At 39.6% G+C, this 19,178-nt stretch overlaps 1 protein-coding gene across 2 annotated transcripts in view; it reads left to right on the top strand.

The window, feature by feature from the left end:
* FGD6 (FYVE, RhoGEF and PH domain containing 6) overlaps positions 1 to 19,178 on the top strand; it is a 107,186-nt gene that overhangs the window by 38,816 nt on the left and 49,192 nt on the right. For both annotated transcript variants that reach the window (XM_022562397.3, XM_022562396.3), the window contains exons 4-5: positions 8,849 to 8,916; positions 9,000 to 9,030. In XM_022562397.3, the coding sequence (XP_022418105.1) occupies positions 8,849 to 8,916; positions 9,000 to 9,030 (99 nt within the window). The remainder of the gene's footprint in view (positions 1 to 8,848; positions 8,917 to 8,999; positions 9,031 to 19,178) is intronic.

The following is a 19,178-nucleotide window of genomic DNA, read 5'->3' as shown; positions in this document are numbered from 1 at the left end:
ACATGATAGGCATAAAATCTCTGTTCTAAATGTTCTGAAGTTAAATTGCAGTGATGGTTGCACAACCCTGAATATATTAAAAACCATTGAATTATACGTTTTAGAAGTGCAAAGATATATTGTGTGGAATGCAAATTGTATCTCAATAAAGGTGTTAAAGAAAATTAAAAATCCTGATAAAGGGAAAATGATAGTGCTAAGTGGAAGATTAGTACAGAGTCATGCATATCATGTAGTCCTATGTACATCAGCCCAGGATGGGCCACAAATGTGGCTTTAGCCAACTAATAACTCAAGGCAAGAAGGTGATAGCAGTTTCTAAAAGAAGAAGTCTTTGGTGTAGAAGCATAGGAAGAGACCTTCTTTTGTAACTTCTTTGATTTTCAATTTCTCAGTTTATACAATGGGACGGTAATGTTGTTCTGAGGCTCGAACAGGATAATAGTTGCCAAAACACTTCGTAAGTCAAGAAAGTTTATGCACATTAAACATGTATAGGGCTTCCCTGGTGGCGCAGTGGTTAAGAATCTGCCTGCCAATGCAGGGGACACGGGTTTGAGCCCTGGTCCAGGAAGATCCCACATGCTGCAGAGCAACTAAGCCCGTGCGCCACAACTACTGAGCCTGCACTCTAGAGCCCACGAGCCACAACTACTGAGCCTGCGTGCCACAACTGCTGAAGCCCATGCACCCTAGAGCCCGTGCTCCGCAATAAGAGAAGCCACTGCAATGAGAAGCCTGCACACCACAACCAAGAGTAGCCCCCGCTCGCTGCAACTAGAGAAAGCCCTTGGACAACAATGAAGACCTAATGCAGGCAAAAATAAATAAAATAAATAAATTAAAAAAAAAAAAACATGTATAATATACTTCTATAATTGTGTTTGTGGTAGGTTGTATTAGTTTCCTAGGGAAGTCGTCACAAACTACCACAAACCCAGTGGCTTGAAAACAGAAATTTATTGTTTAACAGTTCTGGAGATCAGAATTCCAAAATCAACATGTCGGCAAGGCCATGCTCTCTCTGAAACCTGTAAGGGAGAAACTTTTCTTTCCTCTTCCTTGTAGTTTGCCGGCAATCCTTGGAGTTCCTTGGCTTATAGCCACAGCACTTCAGCCTCTGCCTCCATCGTCACGTGGTGTGCTCCCTTCATCTGTATGTGTCTGTGTCTCCTCTTCTTATAAGGACAACAATCAGATTAGATTAGGTGCCCACCATAGTACAATATGACCTCATTTTAACTTACTGATTACATCTGAAACAGCCCTGTTTCCAAATAAGGTCACATTCTGAGGTCCTGGGGGTTAAGACTTGAACATTTATTTTGGAGGGACATAATTCAAACCATAACAGGCACCATATTCCATGGACATATAATGGGCATATTACTGACATATGTCTAGATGCCAGTAACATTCCCTCATGAAAGTGCCAGACTCAGTCTTAGTAGGAGGAGAAAAGAAAGAACATGTGCTGCTGTGCCCTTGTCTTAACTTTGTGAAGGAAAAGCAAGCTGATGTTCAGAAAGTTATTCCTGGAAAGATAAAAGTACCACCATTAAAGGAAGAAAATTACCCCTGCACCACACCTGTGTGTCTGTGCTTATCTATGTGCAGGTTATTACATTGAATCTTCAAAATCATCCTAGGATATAGATCTAACATATGTACTGTTTTTCTCCTTTTCACATGAAGAAAAGGAGTTTTAAAGACAGGTTAAGTAACTTGCCTTGGAACCTCCTGAAGTGAGGTTTTTAACCAAAATCTGTCTCTGCTAATAACTTGGTGTAAGTCCCAGAATCTGAATGATTTTGTTTGTTTGTTTGTTTTTAAATATTTATTTATTTATTTGGCTGCGCCTGGTCTTAGTTGCAGCACGTGGGATCTTTAGTTGAGGCATGCGGGAACTTTAGTTGTGGTGCGTGGATCTTTTAGTTGCACCCTGCGGGATCTTTAGTTGCAGCCTGCGGGATCTTTTGTTGCAGCATGTAGGCTCCTAGTTGCAGCATGCAGGATCTAGTTCCCTGACCAGGAATTGAACCCGGGCCCCCTGCATTGGGAGCACAGAGTCTTAGCCACTGGACCACCAGGGAAGTCCCCAGAATCTGACTGATGTTGATGGAACATGTTTGGGGTGGGGATGAATAGCCACGCTAATTTTTTTTTTTTCTCCAGGTTTTTAGTATTATATTTTTTGGTCTTTACTTTCAGTGCTTAATAAATGATTGTTTAAAAATGAGATCTATTCATTCTGCTTCATTGTGGTTAGAATATTCACCACTGTTCACTCCTCCTAAATATTGACTTCCCTGCCTTTTTTACGCCCAAATTTTCTTTGTAAAATAGCTCATCTGATATATACACTCACAAAGAGAGGCGAAAACCTAAGAGAATATTGTTTTTTAGAAGTTAATCATGTGTCACCTCATTTTGAGGATAATTTAATGATAAGGAGGTGTTTCTCAGGCGGATCTGGTTGTTCAGTTTTTTGCTTTTTAGTAGAACTCTTGAGTAATATAGCAGAGGCCTTTTATGAATTCTGTTTAAAAGTAATGGATAAATTTCACTGAATTTTACTTGTAATGAACAAATACGAAAAGAGGAGAACAGAGTTAAGAATTTACAAAGCTGGGTCTGGGCTGTTATCAGGAGATCGGAACATAAAACTGGATTTCAGATCAAAGGTTCTGTTTTGGAATTTGTTTGAATTATTTTATGGCCTTGACAAAGTAATTTCATTTGTGGTCCATGTTTCAACTTCCATGACTGTATACTTTAGGCAGATGCATTTATTTAACAGGCAGTCTCCTTTGAAATGCATTGTAATTTAAGTGAGGACTTTCATTAACTGAAAAGTTAAGATACCAAATAAAGCCTCTCTCTCGCAGTTTTACATCATTGTTTGACTTGGGTCAGAATCGTTGTTCTTACAAGTTGAAGTTAATATAGAGCTTTTTATCTTGTTTTGGTTTTTGGTTATCTTTGACTTTCTATTTTGAAAATGATTGTAATCCATTGAATCATTTTCTGATAGTGACTGTCCCTCTTTAGCTCTGTAGTCTTCCTACTTTAAAAGGTAAAGTAGACAATAGAATACACAGACTCCTAGAATTTTAGAATTGCAAAAGGCCTTAATCGTCTAGTCCAACACCCTACCCTTTTACATGATGAAATAGCTATAATGAGCTTTTTGTTTGTTTCAGTTTACATATTCATGTTACTCAACACATATTCAAAAGCAATGTGCTCTGGTCTTAGATTCTGAGAAGGTGGCAGCCACCCTTGTACACTTGCTTATTCAGGCATCTTAAGTGCATAGTGAACCAGGCGCTGCGCTCTGCACAGAAGGGGGCAAGGGTGAATAAGATCACAGACTAGAGAGAATCCAGACGTGTCAGCAAATAAATGCAATCCACTGGGTTAAGCCCTAAAAGTTCTCCACTAATAAGAGAATAATCTTGGGACTTCCCTGGCAGTCCAGCAGTTAAAGACTCTGCACTTCCACTGCAAGGGGCGCGGTTTCAATCCCTGGTTGGGGAACTAAGATCCTGCATGCTGAGCGGTGTGGCCAAAAAAAATTAAAAAAAAAAAAAAAGAGGGAATAATCTTGTCATTTGGGGATGGTAGGGAGAGAATATCAAGGCAGCCTTCATAAAGGAGGAATCCTTTGAGTGCCTGTCACCTTAAAGGATGAGTTGAAATATGACAAGCAGAAATCTTTGGGAGAGGGGGAGGTGGTGAGGAGGGATGTTGAAGCAGAAGGACAGACATGTAAGGGCAGAGCACACTTGGAGTTGCAACGTGGTTGCAATTTGGCTGGATACACAGTGTGGAGGAGTAGGAATGAAACTAGTGAAGATAACTAGACATATTGTGGAGTGTCTTCTAAACATAGCAAAGAAAGTTCAGTCTTTGTTGCCCATAGGTGATAGGGAGCTGCTAATGTAGCTCATCCTGAGAACTAATGTGATTATATTTGCATTTTAGAACTAGTACTCTGGTGGCAGTGGAGAGAATGGGTTACAGTGGGGTAAATCTAGAGCAAGGAAGCCACTTCCTAGGTTACTGCAGTAATGTAGGCAAGAAATAAGGAGGCAATATGGAAGGAGAGGAAAGGATTAATAAAATATTCAGAAGCACAAATCAACAGGGCTTGATAACTTAATTGTGATCATAGAGTGTGGAGAAGAAAGTAGAGTCCAGGTTTCTGGCTTTGGTCAGTAGGTATATACAGTACGTAGCAATGAGTGACTGAAGGCCATCAAATGCTTTATTCTTTTTTTTTTTTAACATCTTTATTGGAGTATAATGCTTTACAGTGGTGTGTTAGTTTCTGCTTTATAACAAAGGGAGTCAGCTATACATATACATATATCCCCATATCTCCTGCCTCTTGCATCTCCTTCTCACCCTCCCTATCCCAGCCCTCTAGGTGGACACAAAGCACCGAGCTGATCTCCCTGTGCTATGCGGCTGCTTCCCACTAGCTATCTGTTTCATGTTTGGTAGTGTATATATGTCAATGCCACTCTCTCACTTCGTCCCAGTTTACCCTTCCCCCTCCCCGTGTCCTCAAGTCCATTCTTTACATCTGCATCTTTATTCCTGTCCTGCCCCTAGGTTCTTCAGAACCTTTTTTTTTTTAAGATTCCATATATATGTGTTAGCATACAGTATTTGTTTTTCTCTTTCTGACTTACTTCACTCTGTATGACAGGCTCTAGGTCCATCCACCTCACTACAAACAACTCAATTTCATTTCTTTTTATGGCTGAGTAATATTCCATTGTATATATGTGCCACATCTTCTTTATCCATTCATCTGTTGATGGACACTTAGGTTGCTTCCGTGTCCTGGCTATTGTAAATAGTGCTGCAGTGAACATTGTGGTATATGACTCTTTTTGAATTATGGTTTTCTCGGGGTATACGCCCAGTAGTGGGATTGCTGGGTCATATGGTAATTCTATTTTTAGTTTTTTAAGGAACCTCCATACTGTTCTCCATAGTGGCTGTATCAATTTACATTCCCACCAACAGTGTAAGAGGGTTCCCTTTTCTCCACACCCTCTCCAGCATTTATTGTTTGTAGATTTTTTGATGATGGCCATTCTGACTGGTGTGAGGTGATACCTCATTGTAGTTTTGATTTGCATTTCTCTAATGATTAGTGATGTTGAGCATCCTTTCATTAAACTGCATCTATTTTTATACATTGGTTCTGACACTGAAATTCTGGAAGCAGGTAAAAACAATTTTTTTTGCAGATAATGAAGTAAGGCAAGATAGGGGTAGGGGATTAAGAGGCACAAACTACTATGTACAAAATAAATAAGCTACAAGGATATATTGCACAGCACAGGGGATATAGCCAATATTTTATAATTCCTTTAAATTGAGTATAATCTGTAAAAATTTTGAATCACTGTGTTGTACACCTGAAGCTAATATAATATTGTAAATCAACTCTACCTCAATAAAAAATTAGGTTAATAAAAATTATAAAGGCTTGGGGGCAGCGTCATGAGCCAGCAACCTGTACAGTCACACAGGGCCCTCACTTCGTTTAATGCTCTACTGTCACAATCTTGATATGCTTAATAATTTTGAACAGGATGCCTTCATTTCACTTTGCATCAGACCTGCAACTTACGTAGCCAATCCTGTAAAAACTGAAGCATACAAAAGATTCCCTCATCCTCACACCTCCTAATCCTGCCCCCCCCCCCCCCCCCCCCCCCCGCTGTGAGTGACTACCACTAATAATTTAGTTTATCCGCCTGGAGGCTTTTTACAATAGGATGCATATTCAAGTGCATACATTATCATGCTTAAGTCTTTTTCTAAAAACTGCTACATTGAAGTCTACACAAAGTCACTGTGTGCCGTATCTTCTTGGAAAACACCATAATCCAGAAGGCTACAAACTTAAAAAAAAATTTTTTTTCTTTGGCTGAGCCAGGACACACAGCATGTGGGATCTTAGCTCCCGCCCAGGGATGGATCCTGTATACCCTGCAGTGGAAGCACGGAGTCTTAACCGCTGGACTGCCAGGGAAGTCCTAAAAAATTTTATTTATTTATTTATTTTTGGCTGCGTCAGGTCTTAGCTGTGGCATGTGGGATCTTTCCTTGCAGTGCATGGGCTCCTCTCTAGTTGCCGTGTGCAAGCTCCAGAGCACGTGGGCTCTGTAGTTGAGGCACGAGGTGGGCTTTCTAGTTGCGGTGCTGGGGCTTAGTTGCCCTGGGGCTTAGTTGCCCTGCGCCATGTGGGATCTTAGTTCCCACCAGGGATGGAACCCATGTCCCCTGCATTGGAAGGTGGATTCTTAACCACTGGACCACCAGGGAAGTCCCCCTAAAAAATTTTTTAAAGGGGCTCTAAAAATCTCAGGCATAAGAAGTTGGTACTGAACTGCAGTTTCAGATTTTATATTGGTATGTTTGTTTTAAAGCATGTTCTACTTAAAGCTTTAGGGAAATAGCTTAAGTTTCAGGGTATTAAGATACCTATCTCTAATGAGATTTCACTTTCTAAAATCTAGTAAAATAAACACTAAGCCTCCTAGGCAAGTCAAGAATGAAAATAAAGTTTATTCGTCAGTTAGGCTCAATTGAACAAGGGATTCACTAGTGGGTGTATAGGATTATTTGGGGCTGTATTTAGTTTGGTGAAGGGGAAAGGTAAAGGATTCTTAGAAGTAGCTACATTAAATGGTAGGAGCAGAATGAGCTCACAGTTGTTAATGAGACCTTTTGTTAGGGAACTTAGGTAAACTCTTTTGTTTAATCCTGACAACCCTTGCCAGAGGTGGTATTATCTTCATTTTACAGATGATGAAGCTGTGGCTCAGGTCTCAGAAACTTTCCTAAGGTTACAAATAACGTATGGCAGAGCAGAAACCCAAACTTCTATCCTTGCAACTTAAAGTTCATGTACTTTCCACAGCCTCACTCTTTCTAGAGGTTTGTTTGTTCACACAGTAGTTGTTGACTGCCGACAGTGTTCTAGGCATAGATGCCAAGAAGGTTAGACCAGCAGCAGGACTTGCAGGAGACTTACTGGGGCAATTGCCTGTTAGGGGAAAGAGGGACAGAGGGAGGGAGGAAGCAGGAGTGGTAGGAAAAGCCTTTGACTTCCCTGCAGGTGTGGCCTGTGCTAGGAGAGAGGGGAGGAGGGACTGGGGGAAGAGCAGCCTCAGGCCAAGGCAGTTCTTAGAAAGTCTTGATCAGGCTGCTAAGGGGTCTGCATCAGGCAGGGGGGCCTGGCTCTAGTACCCTTTCCTGGTCATCCTTGCTGGGGGCAGCCTGCGGGACTCGTGGCCTGATGTTCTTGCTGTGGTGACTCTGAATGTGCAACAGCTAGAGGCTCTCGGTCAGCCTGGCTCCCTGCAGCAGGTTCCCTTGACGGGCTGTCTGAGCGGGGGCACCCCCCTGGCCACCACACGCAGCACTGTTCTATCCTGGTGGGGATGGGGAAAGACTGACAGTGTGAGGAAGCAAATGGATACCAAAAAAAAAAAGAAAGAAAGAAATAAGATAGTCCTTTCCTTGATGCTCAGGTAAGCAGATGTGCTAGCATCCTAGCCATGATTTCAGTTTAGAAAAGAAGACTATTTCACACTGTTACTATTATTATTTTTAGAGACTTAAACATTGGGTAAAACTTTGAGATAATCTGAGAGTTCACTTCCTAAATAAATAAATAAGAATTAGTCACTACCATTATTTTTTTCCTGTCATTTTATTAGTGACTGACTACTGGACTGTCATGGTCACTTTTTACCCTTATTGTGACATTGCCTTGTCCAACTGCACTCTGTGCAGCACAAAATAACTGGGTCCTGGTGTTGCCAATGCCAGCATGAGTGTAGAGGCCTCTTTCTAAAACCAGATCTGACATTTCTTCAACAGAAACATCAGTGCACTTTCCTTCTAATGGCAGCAGTCATAATTTTCACCTTACATGTAATACCTGAAATTTTATGACTGCTTGTTCCTTGTTTACTCTCTTGCCCTTCACTCTGTAAATGTAGTGTTCAGATCTTTCACCAGAATAGAAATGGAGAGAAACTCTTCTTTCCTCTGCTGCCCTGGAGTCAAAGCCAGCTCTATCAGTATTTAAATGAAAACAACTACAACAATAATCTCGCATAAATATTGAGACCTCATTCATAATCACCTCTCTTTGTTTCAAAAGTGTACATTTTTTGTCCCTGCTAGAGCTTTTAATTTTCACACCATACAATACATATTAAAATAAATTCTTTTCAGCTCTTTAGAATAAAACTGCCTTGACTGTAAGAGCATATTTCTAAAAGGGATTTTAAGTAAGTTGAGAGTGCCTGTGGCTATTGGCATGTGTGTGGTATAGACTGTGAAGAGCAATTTTCAGATGGCACTTAAGTTGCCTGATTTAGAGTGGCTTTACTAAGGGTGAAGTGCTCTTATACATGCCTATTGAATCTTTCCTAATCTTAAATTACTTGTGTGCACCCCAGGAACTCACATCACGTGATATCTGTAGGCTTCAGTGGCTGCAGAATGTGGCTTCAGTTTTGAACCATTGACAGTATGCCCCACCAGGGCTCTGGGGCTCCTGGGGCAGTCTTATCAGTCCACTGTTGATAATGGTGAGGATTACCGATTGCTCTCAGCAAATCGTGTATCGTGGTTTAATAACCACATCTAAACCTCCACGTTTGCCATCTGAGACATTATATAGTATGAAATGTGTTCTAATTGAAACCTATAAGTATCAGAGCTTGAATGTACATCTAACTAGCTCCAAGCTGATCTTCATTATCCTTTTATGAGTTCATGTTTTCTTAATGCACTCTTATCACAGGGTGAAGATACTGGAATGAAAAGTAAAGTCCATCATATTGCCAAGGAGATCATGAGCTCAGAGAAAGTGTAGGTATCCAGTTTCCAATTCAGAAGACTATTTGTTTCCCCATTGACTCATTTAAAACATGTCTCATTGCTGTTTTTTACAGGTTTGTGGACGTGTTAAAACTTTTGCACATTGTAAGTATCTGCTAATATTTTCTTGAAGTCTGGGACTATCCACTTTTACATCTTTCCCTGTCCCTCAATATGTTCAGCGTAATTAACTTAAATATATTTAAATTAACATGTATATACATGTATGTGCTTTCTAATACATGATTATATTTTAAAATTCACACATATGTGAAGAGAGAAATTTTCTAAAATGCATTAATCTCATGTATGTGTAGTATACCCAGATGATTTCTGAAACATAGAGCCTTTATATCTGTATTTCCAAAGTCTTTAAACTTTCTATCTTCATAATAAAGAGTTATTAAAAGGATAATATTTCTTCTTGGGCATTCTGCAGAAGATGTCTGCTACAGTAGAATTTTGCACAGCAATGGGTAAAGAACGTCATGATCAGTGTTTAAAACTGTTCTAACTGAACAAGCTCCTAGAAAGACACTTAAAATAGACATTTTTACAACTAACTTTTTAAAGTTCTGTTTTCAGTTTTTATAATTGTGAACTTGAACAAACCTGTTGGGAAACAATTATGTGTCTGAATGCATATTCATTTTTCTCATGCACTCCTTTGTACCTGCAAGTTTTCACAAGTTTCATTACTCATTGGCAGTTAAAATGCTTTTAGTGTTACTTTATTTTAATTATATTTGGGCAAGATATTAAGACTTAACAAAAGAAAAGGTTGAAGTAGAGGAAACAGTAAAAAAAGAAATGGAAGTGAATTGAATTACCATCCAAGAAGTTTACTTATATGGTAATTATTAACATCATATTAAACTGAATTGCTGAAAAACGGTAGGTTTACAAAATATACACCCATTTATGTCTCTGCAAAGAGTATGATTTTCAGTGTTTTTTTTTAATGGATATATAAACATGAAAAATGGGTTATACTTAAAGGTGGGATCATTCACCAAATGATCCCCTTGTGCTCTGCACTTGGTCCAATAGACACATGGAGGCCTAATTCCTGTGTGAAAAATCTCTAGCTTTGGAAATTTTTTCTTAAAAATTTCTTAACATTGCTAATTTGTTTTGAGAAGTTATTTTCCCATGAATAGTTCCTCATATAACTCTTGACTATATTGGAAATTTCCCTTTTAAAATTCATATATATATATATATATATATATGGCAATATTTGGTCACCCAGAGTTATTGACAAGCATATTGTCAATTCCAAAATTAATGATAAGCTTGATAAATATAAATGACTTAGCAAAATAAACTCCATATACATTTGCTGTTATGCCCCAACCTTCTCTATTGTACAAGCAATTGCAGGGGGAGAAGAAAATGCTAAACTGCTGTTTTTCTGGAAAACTTAGAACATATCTCTAGGATGAGCAAACTGTATCTATTGGACATATTTTCTGATAGACATGTTTAAATACAAGTAGGACCACTCCAGGGAAATTTTAAGCATCTGCAAGTGAATGAGTAAACTTGTAGAGGCAAAAAATTGCTATGTTTAACTTCACTGTTTGATTTGATCAAAACTTGCATACGAATAACAATTTGTAGACCACACTTGGAGACGCATTGGCTTAGTAGATTGTATTTCTTACCAAGTACGTGAATTTTAGACAATAGTTTGGGGAATTTCCCGGCGGTCCACTGGTTAGGACTCTGCACTTTCACTTCCAAGGGCCCAGGTTCGATCCCTGGTTGGGAAACTAAGATCCCACAAGCTGCGTGGTGTGGGCAAAAAAAAAAAGTTTGACCTGTTTGGTCTAGCTTTCCTCATTTGTAAAATGGGGATAAAAATACCCATCTCTCAGGTTGTGAGGAATCAGTGGAATAAAGTATGTGAAAGAACCTGGTATTGTGCAATATATGGTAGGGTCTCAAATTGCTGTTACATTTTCTTCTTCTTCTTCCCTTGTAGAGCATCAGTAAATGGGAAGTATTCTTTTTTTTTTTCAATACGCGGGCCTCTCACTGTTGTGGCCTCTCCCGTTGCAGAACACAGGCTCCAGACGCACAGGCTCAGCGGCCATGGCTCTGTGGCATGTGGGATCCGCCGCTCTGTGGCATGTGGGATCTTCCCAGACCGGGGCACAAACCCGTGTCCCCTGCATCAGCAGGCGGACTCTCAACCACTGTGCCACCAGGGAAGCCCGGAAGTATTCATTTTAATATTACCAGGCAGTAGACTTTTCACGATTCTGTCCCTTTCAAATGCCCTTTTCCCCCCATATTAAAATTTCATTTTAATGAAGGAAGTTCTGATTCCAGTGGGTAGAGAAGCAATTAAAAGCTTTACCAGTATGTTTATTTGATTAAAAAATATATGTATATCCTGGTTCTTACCTATATATTTTTGGAGCAAAGCATAAGCCCTATAAAAATAGACAATTAGACCAAAATATTTCCCTTATCTCAGATCTGATTGATGGCCTTGGCCTCTTCCCCGCTGATGTTGAACAGAGTGAATCATCCATAACCCACCTTGATTTGCACATCTTGAAAACCTCCTAAGCCTTTAATGTAGGAGTGAGAGTAGGTCATCTGCCAACCTCATGTTAACATCCTGTCTGGTATGTGCAAATGTTAACTCACTAGAGCCCAACATTAGCGGGTATCTTAACAACCAAGCATTAAACAGGTTCTCAGCCATTACTACTAGGAGGGGTTTGTCACCAGGATAATGTGGGTGAAGCCAAAAGTCTCTTGTTTGTTTCAATCCAGCACTCCCACTATGCTGTTAAGGCTCGTATTTACTCTTCTACCAGAAGTACCCCATAAAGGTAGCATGTGGATTGTTTTAATCCTGAGCGCTCCTGCTATCTGATTTCCTCTAAATGCATTAGCTTCTGTGTTATGTGATAGAATATGACTGCTTTAAAATATCTAACAGGCTTTAGATAATCTAGTGGATATTTTTGGAAATCAGCCAGGTATCCACGTGGCCTGGGAGAAGCTGTTGTTTAGTTATATATGATTTCCCATTAATAGTCTTCCATATTAGAGACTCTAGAATAGCATTAATAGATCTTTCTGTGAAACAGAAATGTTCAGTATCAGCACTGTCCAATAGAGTAGCCATACTTTAAAAAGTTTAATATATCAGAGTAGTTTGTTAACATTTTATAGATCACTTTAATATGTTACTGTAGCTCACTATCACTTCTTTGTTTTGAATTTCCTGAACCAGGTGCTATAGCTCATAAAAGTGTTTTTAAATCTAATGAATTTTATCATATTACATTGGGAGGAATTAGATTTGGGTAGAGGTTATGTGATTTAAAATATACTTAAGGTTCTAAGAATTAGTGCACTTAGTTGAGGGCTTTGATTCTTCTGATGTTTGTGAGAAAGAATTGGGCCTGCAGAGGCAGTAGCAAGACTATAAGTAATGTTTTATATGGTCCTCACTCTGCAGTACCTACCATGAGCTCTTGGACTTTGACCTGGATTTGAAAAAAGGTCCAGTATACACATTGTCTCTAAGTCAATGCCCTACTGAGTCCAGAGAAAAAAGAGATTCTTAAAAGGCAGTCTTTCCCTTTTCAAAATAGTAGTGCCATCCATATAGCTGCCAAAGCCAGAAAACTAGGATTTGTTCTTCATTTCTCCCTCTCCCCTCTCCAGCCGAACTATCAGCAAACCTGCTGATTCTATTTCCTCTTTACTGCTACCAGCCTAGTCCAGAATAGCATCTCATACTCAAAACAGCACCAGCCTTTTAACTGGGCTTCCTATGTCCATTCTTACCCCCCTTCAATCTGTTCCTTAAAAGATTTTTTTCATATAAAATATTAGGAGTGATTTTCTTAACATATATATATTAGATCATGTCACTCCCCTGCTTAAAACCCTTTAAATGGTTCTCATTGCATTATATAGTAAAAACCATGCTATTTACCAAGTCCTGTAAGTAGGATGACCATCTGTCCTAGTCTGCTTTTGACCATCTTGGTTATTGTCTTAGCATAATCTTATTAATAGAGCTCCCTTTTACTGTCAAAAATGATCCAGTTTGGATAGTAAATTATGGTTCCCCCTGCCTGTAAGGCTCTCTGTGATTTGGCCTTTAGTAGTGAGGTGAAATGTTGGTCAAAGAGAGAAAGGCATTCTCTCACTTGCAGACCATGTTCTGGCCGTGCCAGCCTCCTTTCAGTTCTTAGTTCAGTGCTGAGGTTATTTCTGCTCAGAGATTTTGCCAATGCAGTTTCCTGGAATGTTCATCCTTCCTTCATTTGTTCATAGCTAGTTCTTTCTTTATCCTTCCAGTCTGGGCTCAATGTGACTTCTTCAGAGAGGTCTTCACTGACCATCCTTTTCTCTTCAACTTTCCTGTGTTTCTTTTCTTCTTGATACTTCATATGTTTTGTATATCTGTTTGTTTACTTGTTTGTTTTTGGTCTCCTGTACTAACATGTAAGCTAGGTGAGGGCAGACATCCTGTATCTTCAGAGTCTCCCATCTTTCCTATTCAGTGGAAGGCCCCCAGTAAATGTTAATTGAATGAATGAATGGGACTAATGGGTTAGTGGTTAAGAATTCTGCTTCTGCCACTAACTGTGTGCTCTTGGGCAAGTTAATGAAGCCTCGTTTTCTTCTGGAAAATGGGAATAATAATAACCACATGAAGTTGGTGTAATGGTTAAATGTGATCATACGAAAAACTGTTCGGGGGCTTCCCTGGTGGCGCAGTGGTTGAGAGTCCGCCTGCCGATGCAGGGGACACGGGTTCATGTCCCGGTCCAGGAAGATCCCACATGCCACGGAGCGGCTGGGCCCGTGAGCCATGGCCGCTGAGCCTGTGCGTCGGAGCCTGTGCATCGGCGCCTGTGCTCCGCAACAGGAGAGGCCACAACAGTGAGAGGCCCGCGTAACGCAAAAAAAAAAAGCAAAAAAAAACTGTTAGGCACCAATTAGTTTTAGCTGCAGGCTAAGTGGAGGTCCTTCAAGATAAAGTGCTGTTATTTAGAATGTATTTATGTCAGTTAAAATCCATACTATTTAGTTTTAATATTATCTTAGTAAGCTTTTACTAAAATCAATCAAAATAGAATTTGTTCCTGAAAAATACCCTACTGGGTTTCTTCTTCCATTAGAAAGTAAGCTCCATGAAAGCAGGGATTTTTATCTGTTTTGTTTATTGGTATCGTACTAAATTAGTACGTTAAATGAACGATAGGAAACTGATGAATAATACTTGGTTTGGTGAAACTCTAGTTGTTTATATTTCTTCTCCTCTTTTGTAGCAGAAGTTGTCCAATGCAGAGGTTGCTATTATATTGTATATAAATGCCATTTTCCAGATAAAACACCTTGGACATCTGATATAATTAAGTACAAATGATACAGTGTTTTTTTGCTTTTGTTATCTTGTTTGCTTTCTGATGGGAGACTGGTTTAATAGACATATCTATAAGCTTATTTTTTAAATGTCTAAATAGCATGATTTTAAAAATATATTTTGAAAGAAAATGATTAGAGACTTTAGGTCTTTTTAACAAAGATGGGCTGGTTAAGCAGTAGGTAAGTGGTACTCGTAATGAAGCATCTTTGTTCTACCAATTGCCTTAGACTGGGATATACGTTACCTTGAAAATTTGAGAGACTCCCAATTAAAATCCATAGAGTTAGAGGCAAAGCTACTTGGACATTCAGATGTCTGTTAGTAAATAGAATATATCTTTTTTTTTTAATGCATTATAAAAGACTTCCTTGAGCTTCCCTGGTGGCACAGTGGTTAAGAATCCGCCTGCCAATGCAGGGGACACGGGTTCGAGCCCTGATCCGGGAAGATCCCACATGCCGTGGAGCAACTAAGCCCGTGCGCAACTACTGAGCCTGTGCTCTAGAGCCCGTGAACCACAGCTACCAAAGCCCGTGTGCCTAGAGCCCATGCTCTGCAACAAGAGAAGCCACCGCAATGAGAAGCCCGTGCACTGCAACAAAGAGTAGCCCCCATTCACCACAACTAGAGAAAGCCTGCGCACAGCAACGAAGACCCAACACAGCCAAAAATAAATAAATTAAATAAATAAATAAAATAATAAAAGACTTTTTCATAGAAGCCTCCAGTTTTTACCATTTTAAAATGACTTCATCTTGTTCTACTGAATATACCTTGTCTTTTCAGTTTTGAGAACCATTTAAGTATCGTTTGTTCTTTAGTTATAAAGAATCCGCCTTTGGTGTCTATTGACATGGCTACCAGACTTTCACTTCTGAGCAGCTTCCTTCGCATGAGGACTGTCCTTCACTGAATGAAGTTCATTGGTTTTTTTGGTTTGTTTGTTTTAATTTTTGACCTCATCTTGCGGCATGCATGAACTTAGTTCCCCAATCAGGGATCAAACCCGTGCCCCCTGTACTGGGAGCATGGAGTCTTAACCACTGGACCGCTAGAGAAGTCCCTGAAGTTCATTGTTAAGAGTGCCTTTGTCTTGCTGCTGAGGTGTTTGTTTCCCTCACCTTGGTTTGGTATAATGTTTCCTTCTGTTTATAGACCTCTGTTTGAGGGCTCTCTTTCCAAACTTCCAGGGACTTGTGGATCTTAAATGGTGGTCATGTATCATTTAAGATAACCAAATCTCCTTTAATTAAATAAATGGCCTTATTGAGTGCTCTCTGTGTACCTCGCAGCATATGTTACACAAATTATCTATTTTAATCCTCATAACCACCCTATCAGATAGATGTCATTTCTGTTTTTTTAAATGAAGAAAGTAAGCTAACTGCCAAAAGTAACCCACTAAATGGCAAAACCCATTAAATGGCAAAGCCAGACTTTGAACCCTGGTCTGTTTGAGCCCTTGCACTAAGTAAATGTTCAGAAATTGATTAAAAATTGTTACTTGAAATCTCTGCCATGCTGTGTAGGGTACAGTGTATCTTTGAGTATATTGGCTTGCATTCAGAATTCTTTCAGTTGGGCCAGGAAACTGGAGAAGTTCTAGTTTTTCATCTTCTAAAGATGATCATTTAGAATATATTATGATGATTATTCCTTAATGTTATTAAGCAGGGGTTGGAGATTTGAGACAAATGATAGGTTTCATCCATGTTTTATACAGTTTTGCATTGATGATTGTACATGATATCACTAGGTCTGAACATAGAGGGAGGAGTAACTTCATTGGTCAAATATTTTCATTTTAAAACAAAATCAAATTGTTAATGTGGAGCCTTCCCCTACCCCCTTTAACTTCATAGTATCACACTGCTTTCTCTATATTTTTCAAAGCTCTTTGACCTTAGCAGCTGCTTTGCTTTTGCTTAATATGAAGTGATTCTTAATGCCCTTCATGTAGGCAGGGAGCCCTGCAGAGCTCCCTGTCTGCTCATATGCCCATTTAGTCTTCGTAATTCACTGTGTCATCATAGTGGTTAAGTAATGCCCTAAGGTCAGGAAGCCCAGTTAGGACAGCTGGTTATTAACTCACTTACTTCTCTTTGGTCCTAGAGATATAAAGCCTGACATGACAAACAAGGCCATCTGTTTTGTGCTTCGTTGCTTTAGATGTTCAGACTTGATTTTATTTGCATCGATTTTTGCTTGCTCTTGCCCAAGTGATCAGAGCTGGTAAGGCTAGTATGTTAATACCTCAAAGGAGCTGAGTTATTTTTAAGTTGATCTGGTTCTTATTTGTAGGTTTTCTTGGAATTATTAAGAATACTATTATGGTATGCTTTTTAATACAGAAGCCCATTTCTGTTTCTAAAAAGGCCAAGTTGTTGGTGATCAGAAACTAGAGTGTAGATGGTTCAGTTTTGCATACAGAATCTTTGGTAGGTTTTATGTTAGAACAATAGATTGAAGTATATGTAGTTGATATCAAAAAACTCACCCGTTGGGCTTCCCTGGTGGCGCAGTGGTTGACAGTCCGCCTGCCGATGCAGGGGACGCGGGTTCGTGCCCTGGTCCGGGAAGATCCCACATGCAGCGGAGCGGCTGGGCCCGTGAGCCATGGCCGCTGGGGCTGCCTGTGTTGCTCCGCAACGGGAGAGGCCACAACAGTGAGAGGCCTGCGTACAGCAAAAAAGCAAACAAACAAACAAAAAACTCACCCGCTTACCTAACATTTTTACACTCTAGCTCCCTCACCTCTTTTATTTTAATTAGCCACCTTTTCCAGTGTGCAAAATTATACTTTGCATCTAATTGAAAGTGCCAGTCCTGTGGTCTTGCATCCTCACTGATTTAGTCAAGGGGGTGTTGGTAAATTTAGATTCTTCTGCCTCAAAATAGTTTTGCCTCTGGCTCTTAAGTGTCATCACACTTTCCCAAATTATCCTGGCTGTTAGCATTTAGAAAAATAACCAGACATATGTTGTAATCATCCTTTCTATTTAAAAAAAAAAAAAAGTTTCCTCCTTCCAGTGGCACGAGTTTGGAAATGGTTGAGGTTCATGAAGAGCTGAGAAGTTAGAGATTGCGTAGTTCCTGTGTGAATTAGTTGCATCTGGCACTGGGGCCATTGCACATGGCTTTCAGGGGATGGTAGCCCACGAGGTGAGGGAATGAATTGGGGCCAGGGCTGCGCTGTGTGGTTAAGAAGGCCATCAGTTATGAGTAAGGCCCTTGGTCTGAGTTGCACTGGCCTGGAGGAAGGGGTGCTCTTTTCTGTTTTCAAAAATCCACGATGAAGGCTAACAATGGCCCTCGTAGTACTTGTTTAAAATATGTAACTCTCTGGGTCTTAGGAATAATATTTAATAGCTGGGTATAAACTCTCTAAATTCCTATTGTCTTTGTTAAACGTTCTTCTTTTGCACTTATATTTCTCTTCTATTCTGACATGCTACTCATAATTTTAAAAAAGGCATCATAACCCATTCATTCCTCTAGAGCTGTTGACACCAGCCAGTAGTACTGGAAAAAAAACTAAAGTTTTGCCTGGTATGTGACAGTGTCCTCCAGTTAGAGGTGGCCACCTCACTGGTCAGTGCAGTGTGGATTTGGCTAGTGTCTGTTGCATGTGTCTTAAATAAACCAGTTTCCTTTTTGGCAATGGTGGCAGACATATGGAATACAGAGTCTAGCAAAAGCTGTGTCAAACAGGGTCCTTAAGCTACTTAGCAGCTAATGTCTGCTGTCACTGTCCTGGCTGAGGAAATGCCTTCCAACTGGAAAATAAAAGTCATCCTGCTGCCAAGGGACAAACATATTCATCATTTATCCTACCAGAAGAAAGGGCAGTGCTTCTTGTTTTGCTGAACAAGGAAACTCTTGCGTCTAAATTATATTAATCATTAAACTGGTAAAATAAAAAAAAAACGCTATGGAAGATGTTTAACTGTTGTGCTTTGAATACATTTACAATTGAGGATGTTATTCGTGGTATGTAAATATATTCTGTGTAGTTCTGCCTGATGGCAAGTCTAATGACTTTCGAAAGTGTTAAGTTGGCTCTATTTTCTCTCAGTAAATGTGAATGCTGATAGAAACAAGCTGTTGGGAGATGGAATTTGGCCCAGATCCATTTGGTTTCTGGAGCTGTTTTGTGTGGTTTTCTGGATTGTAGTTTATACAAGTAACGAATTCTTATTTTATATTAAAGTAATTAGTTGTCAGAGTAGTTCTTTAGTTACTGGTCTAACTAGTTGGTTCCTTTGGGTTAATATGACGGTGTTGGGCTGATAAAGTTAGTCCCAGGTACTGAGGCCTAAGTGAAGGGTTTATTAGCACCTGTTGAACATAGGATTTGACTTGTCTAAAATATACCTTAGAAGAGGAATCGTTTTTTAATTTTTTTTTGGCCACCCCTCACGGCATGCGGGATCGCGGCATGTGGTATCTTAGTTCCCTGACCAGGGATAGAACCCATGCCCCTACAGTGGAAGCCCAGAGGTGGAGTCCTTACCACTGGACCACCAGGGAATTCCCAGAAGAGGAATCTTTTTGTGTACTTTTATTTATTTTTTTACATATACATATATTCATTCTTTTTTAGATTCTTTTCTCGTATAGGTTATCACAGAATATTGAGTAGAGTTCCCTGTGCTATACAGTAGGTCCTTGTTGGTTATCTGTCTTATATATAGTAGTGTTTGTGTTCATCCCAAGCTCCTGATTTATCCCTCCCCCTCACATTTCCCCTTTGATCACCATAAGTTTGTTTTCAATATCTGTAAGTCTTTTTGTTTTGTAAATAAGTTCATTTGTATTGTTTTTTTAAATTAGACTCCACATA

The sequence above is a fragment of the Delphinapterus leucas genome, chromosome 11 (genome assembly GCF_059928025.1).
Source record: "Delphinapterus leucas isolate spDelLeu-1000000601 "Yukka" chromosome 11, BTC_Dleu_Yukka2, whole genome shotgun sequence".
NCBI lineage: Eukaryota > Metazoa > Chordata > Mammalia > Artiodactyla > Monodontidae > Delphinapterus > Delphinapterus leucas.
This window is presented reverse-complemented; position numbering and strand designations above follow the sequence as displayed.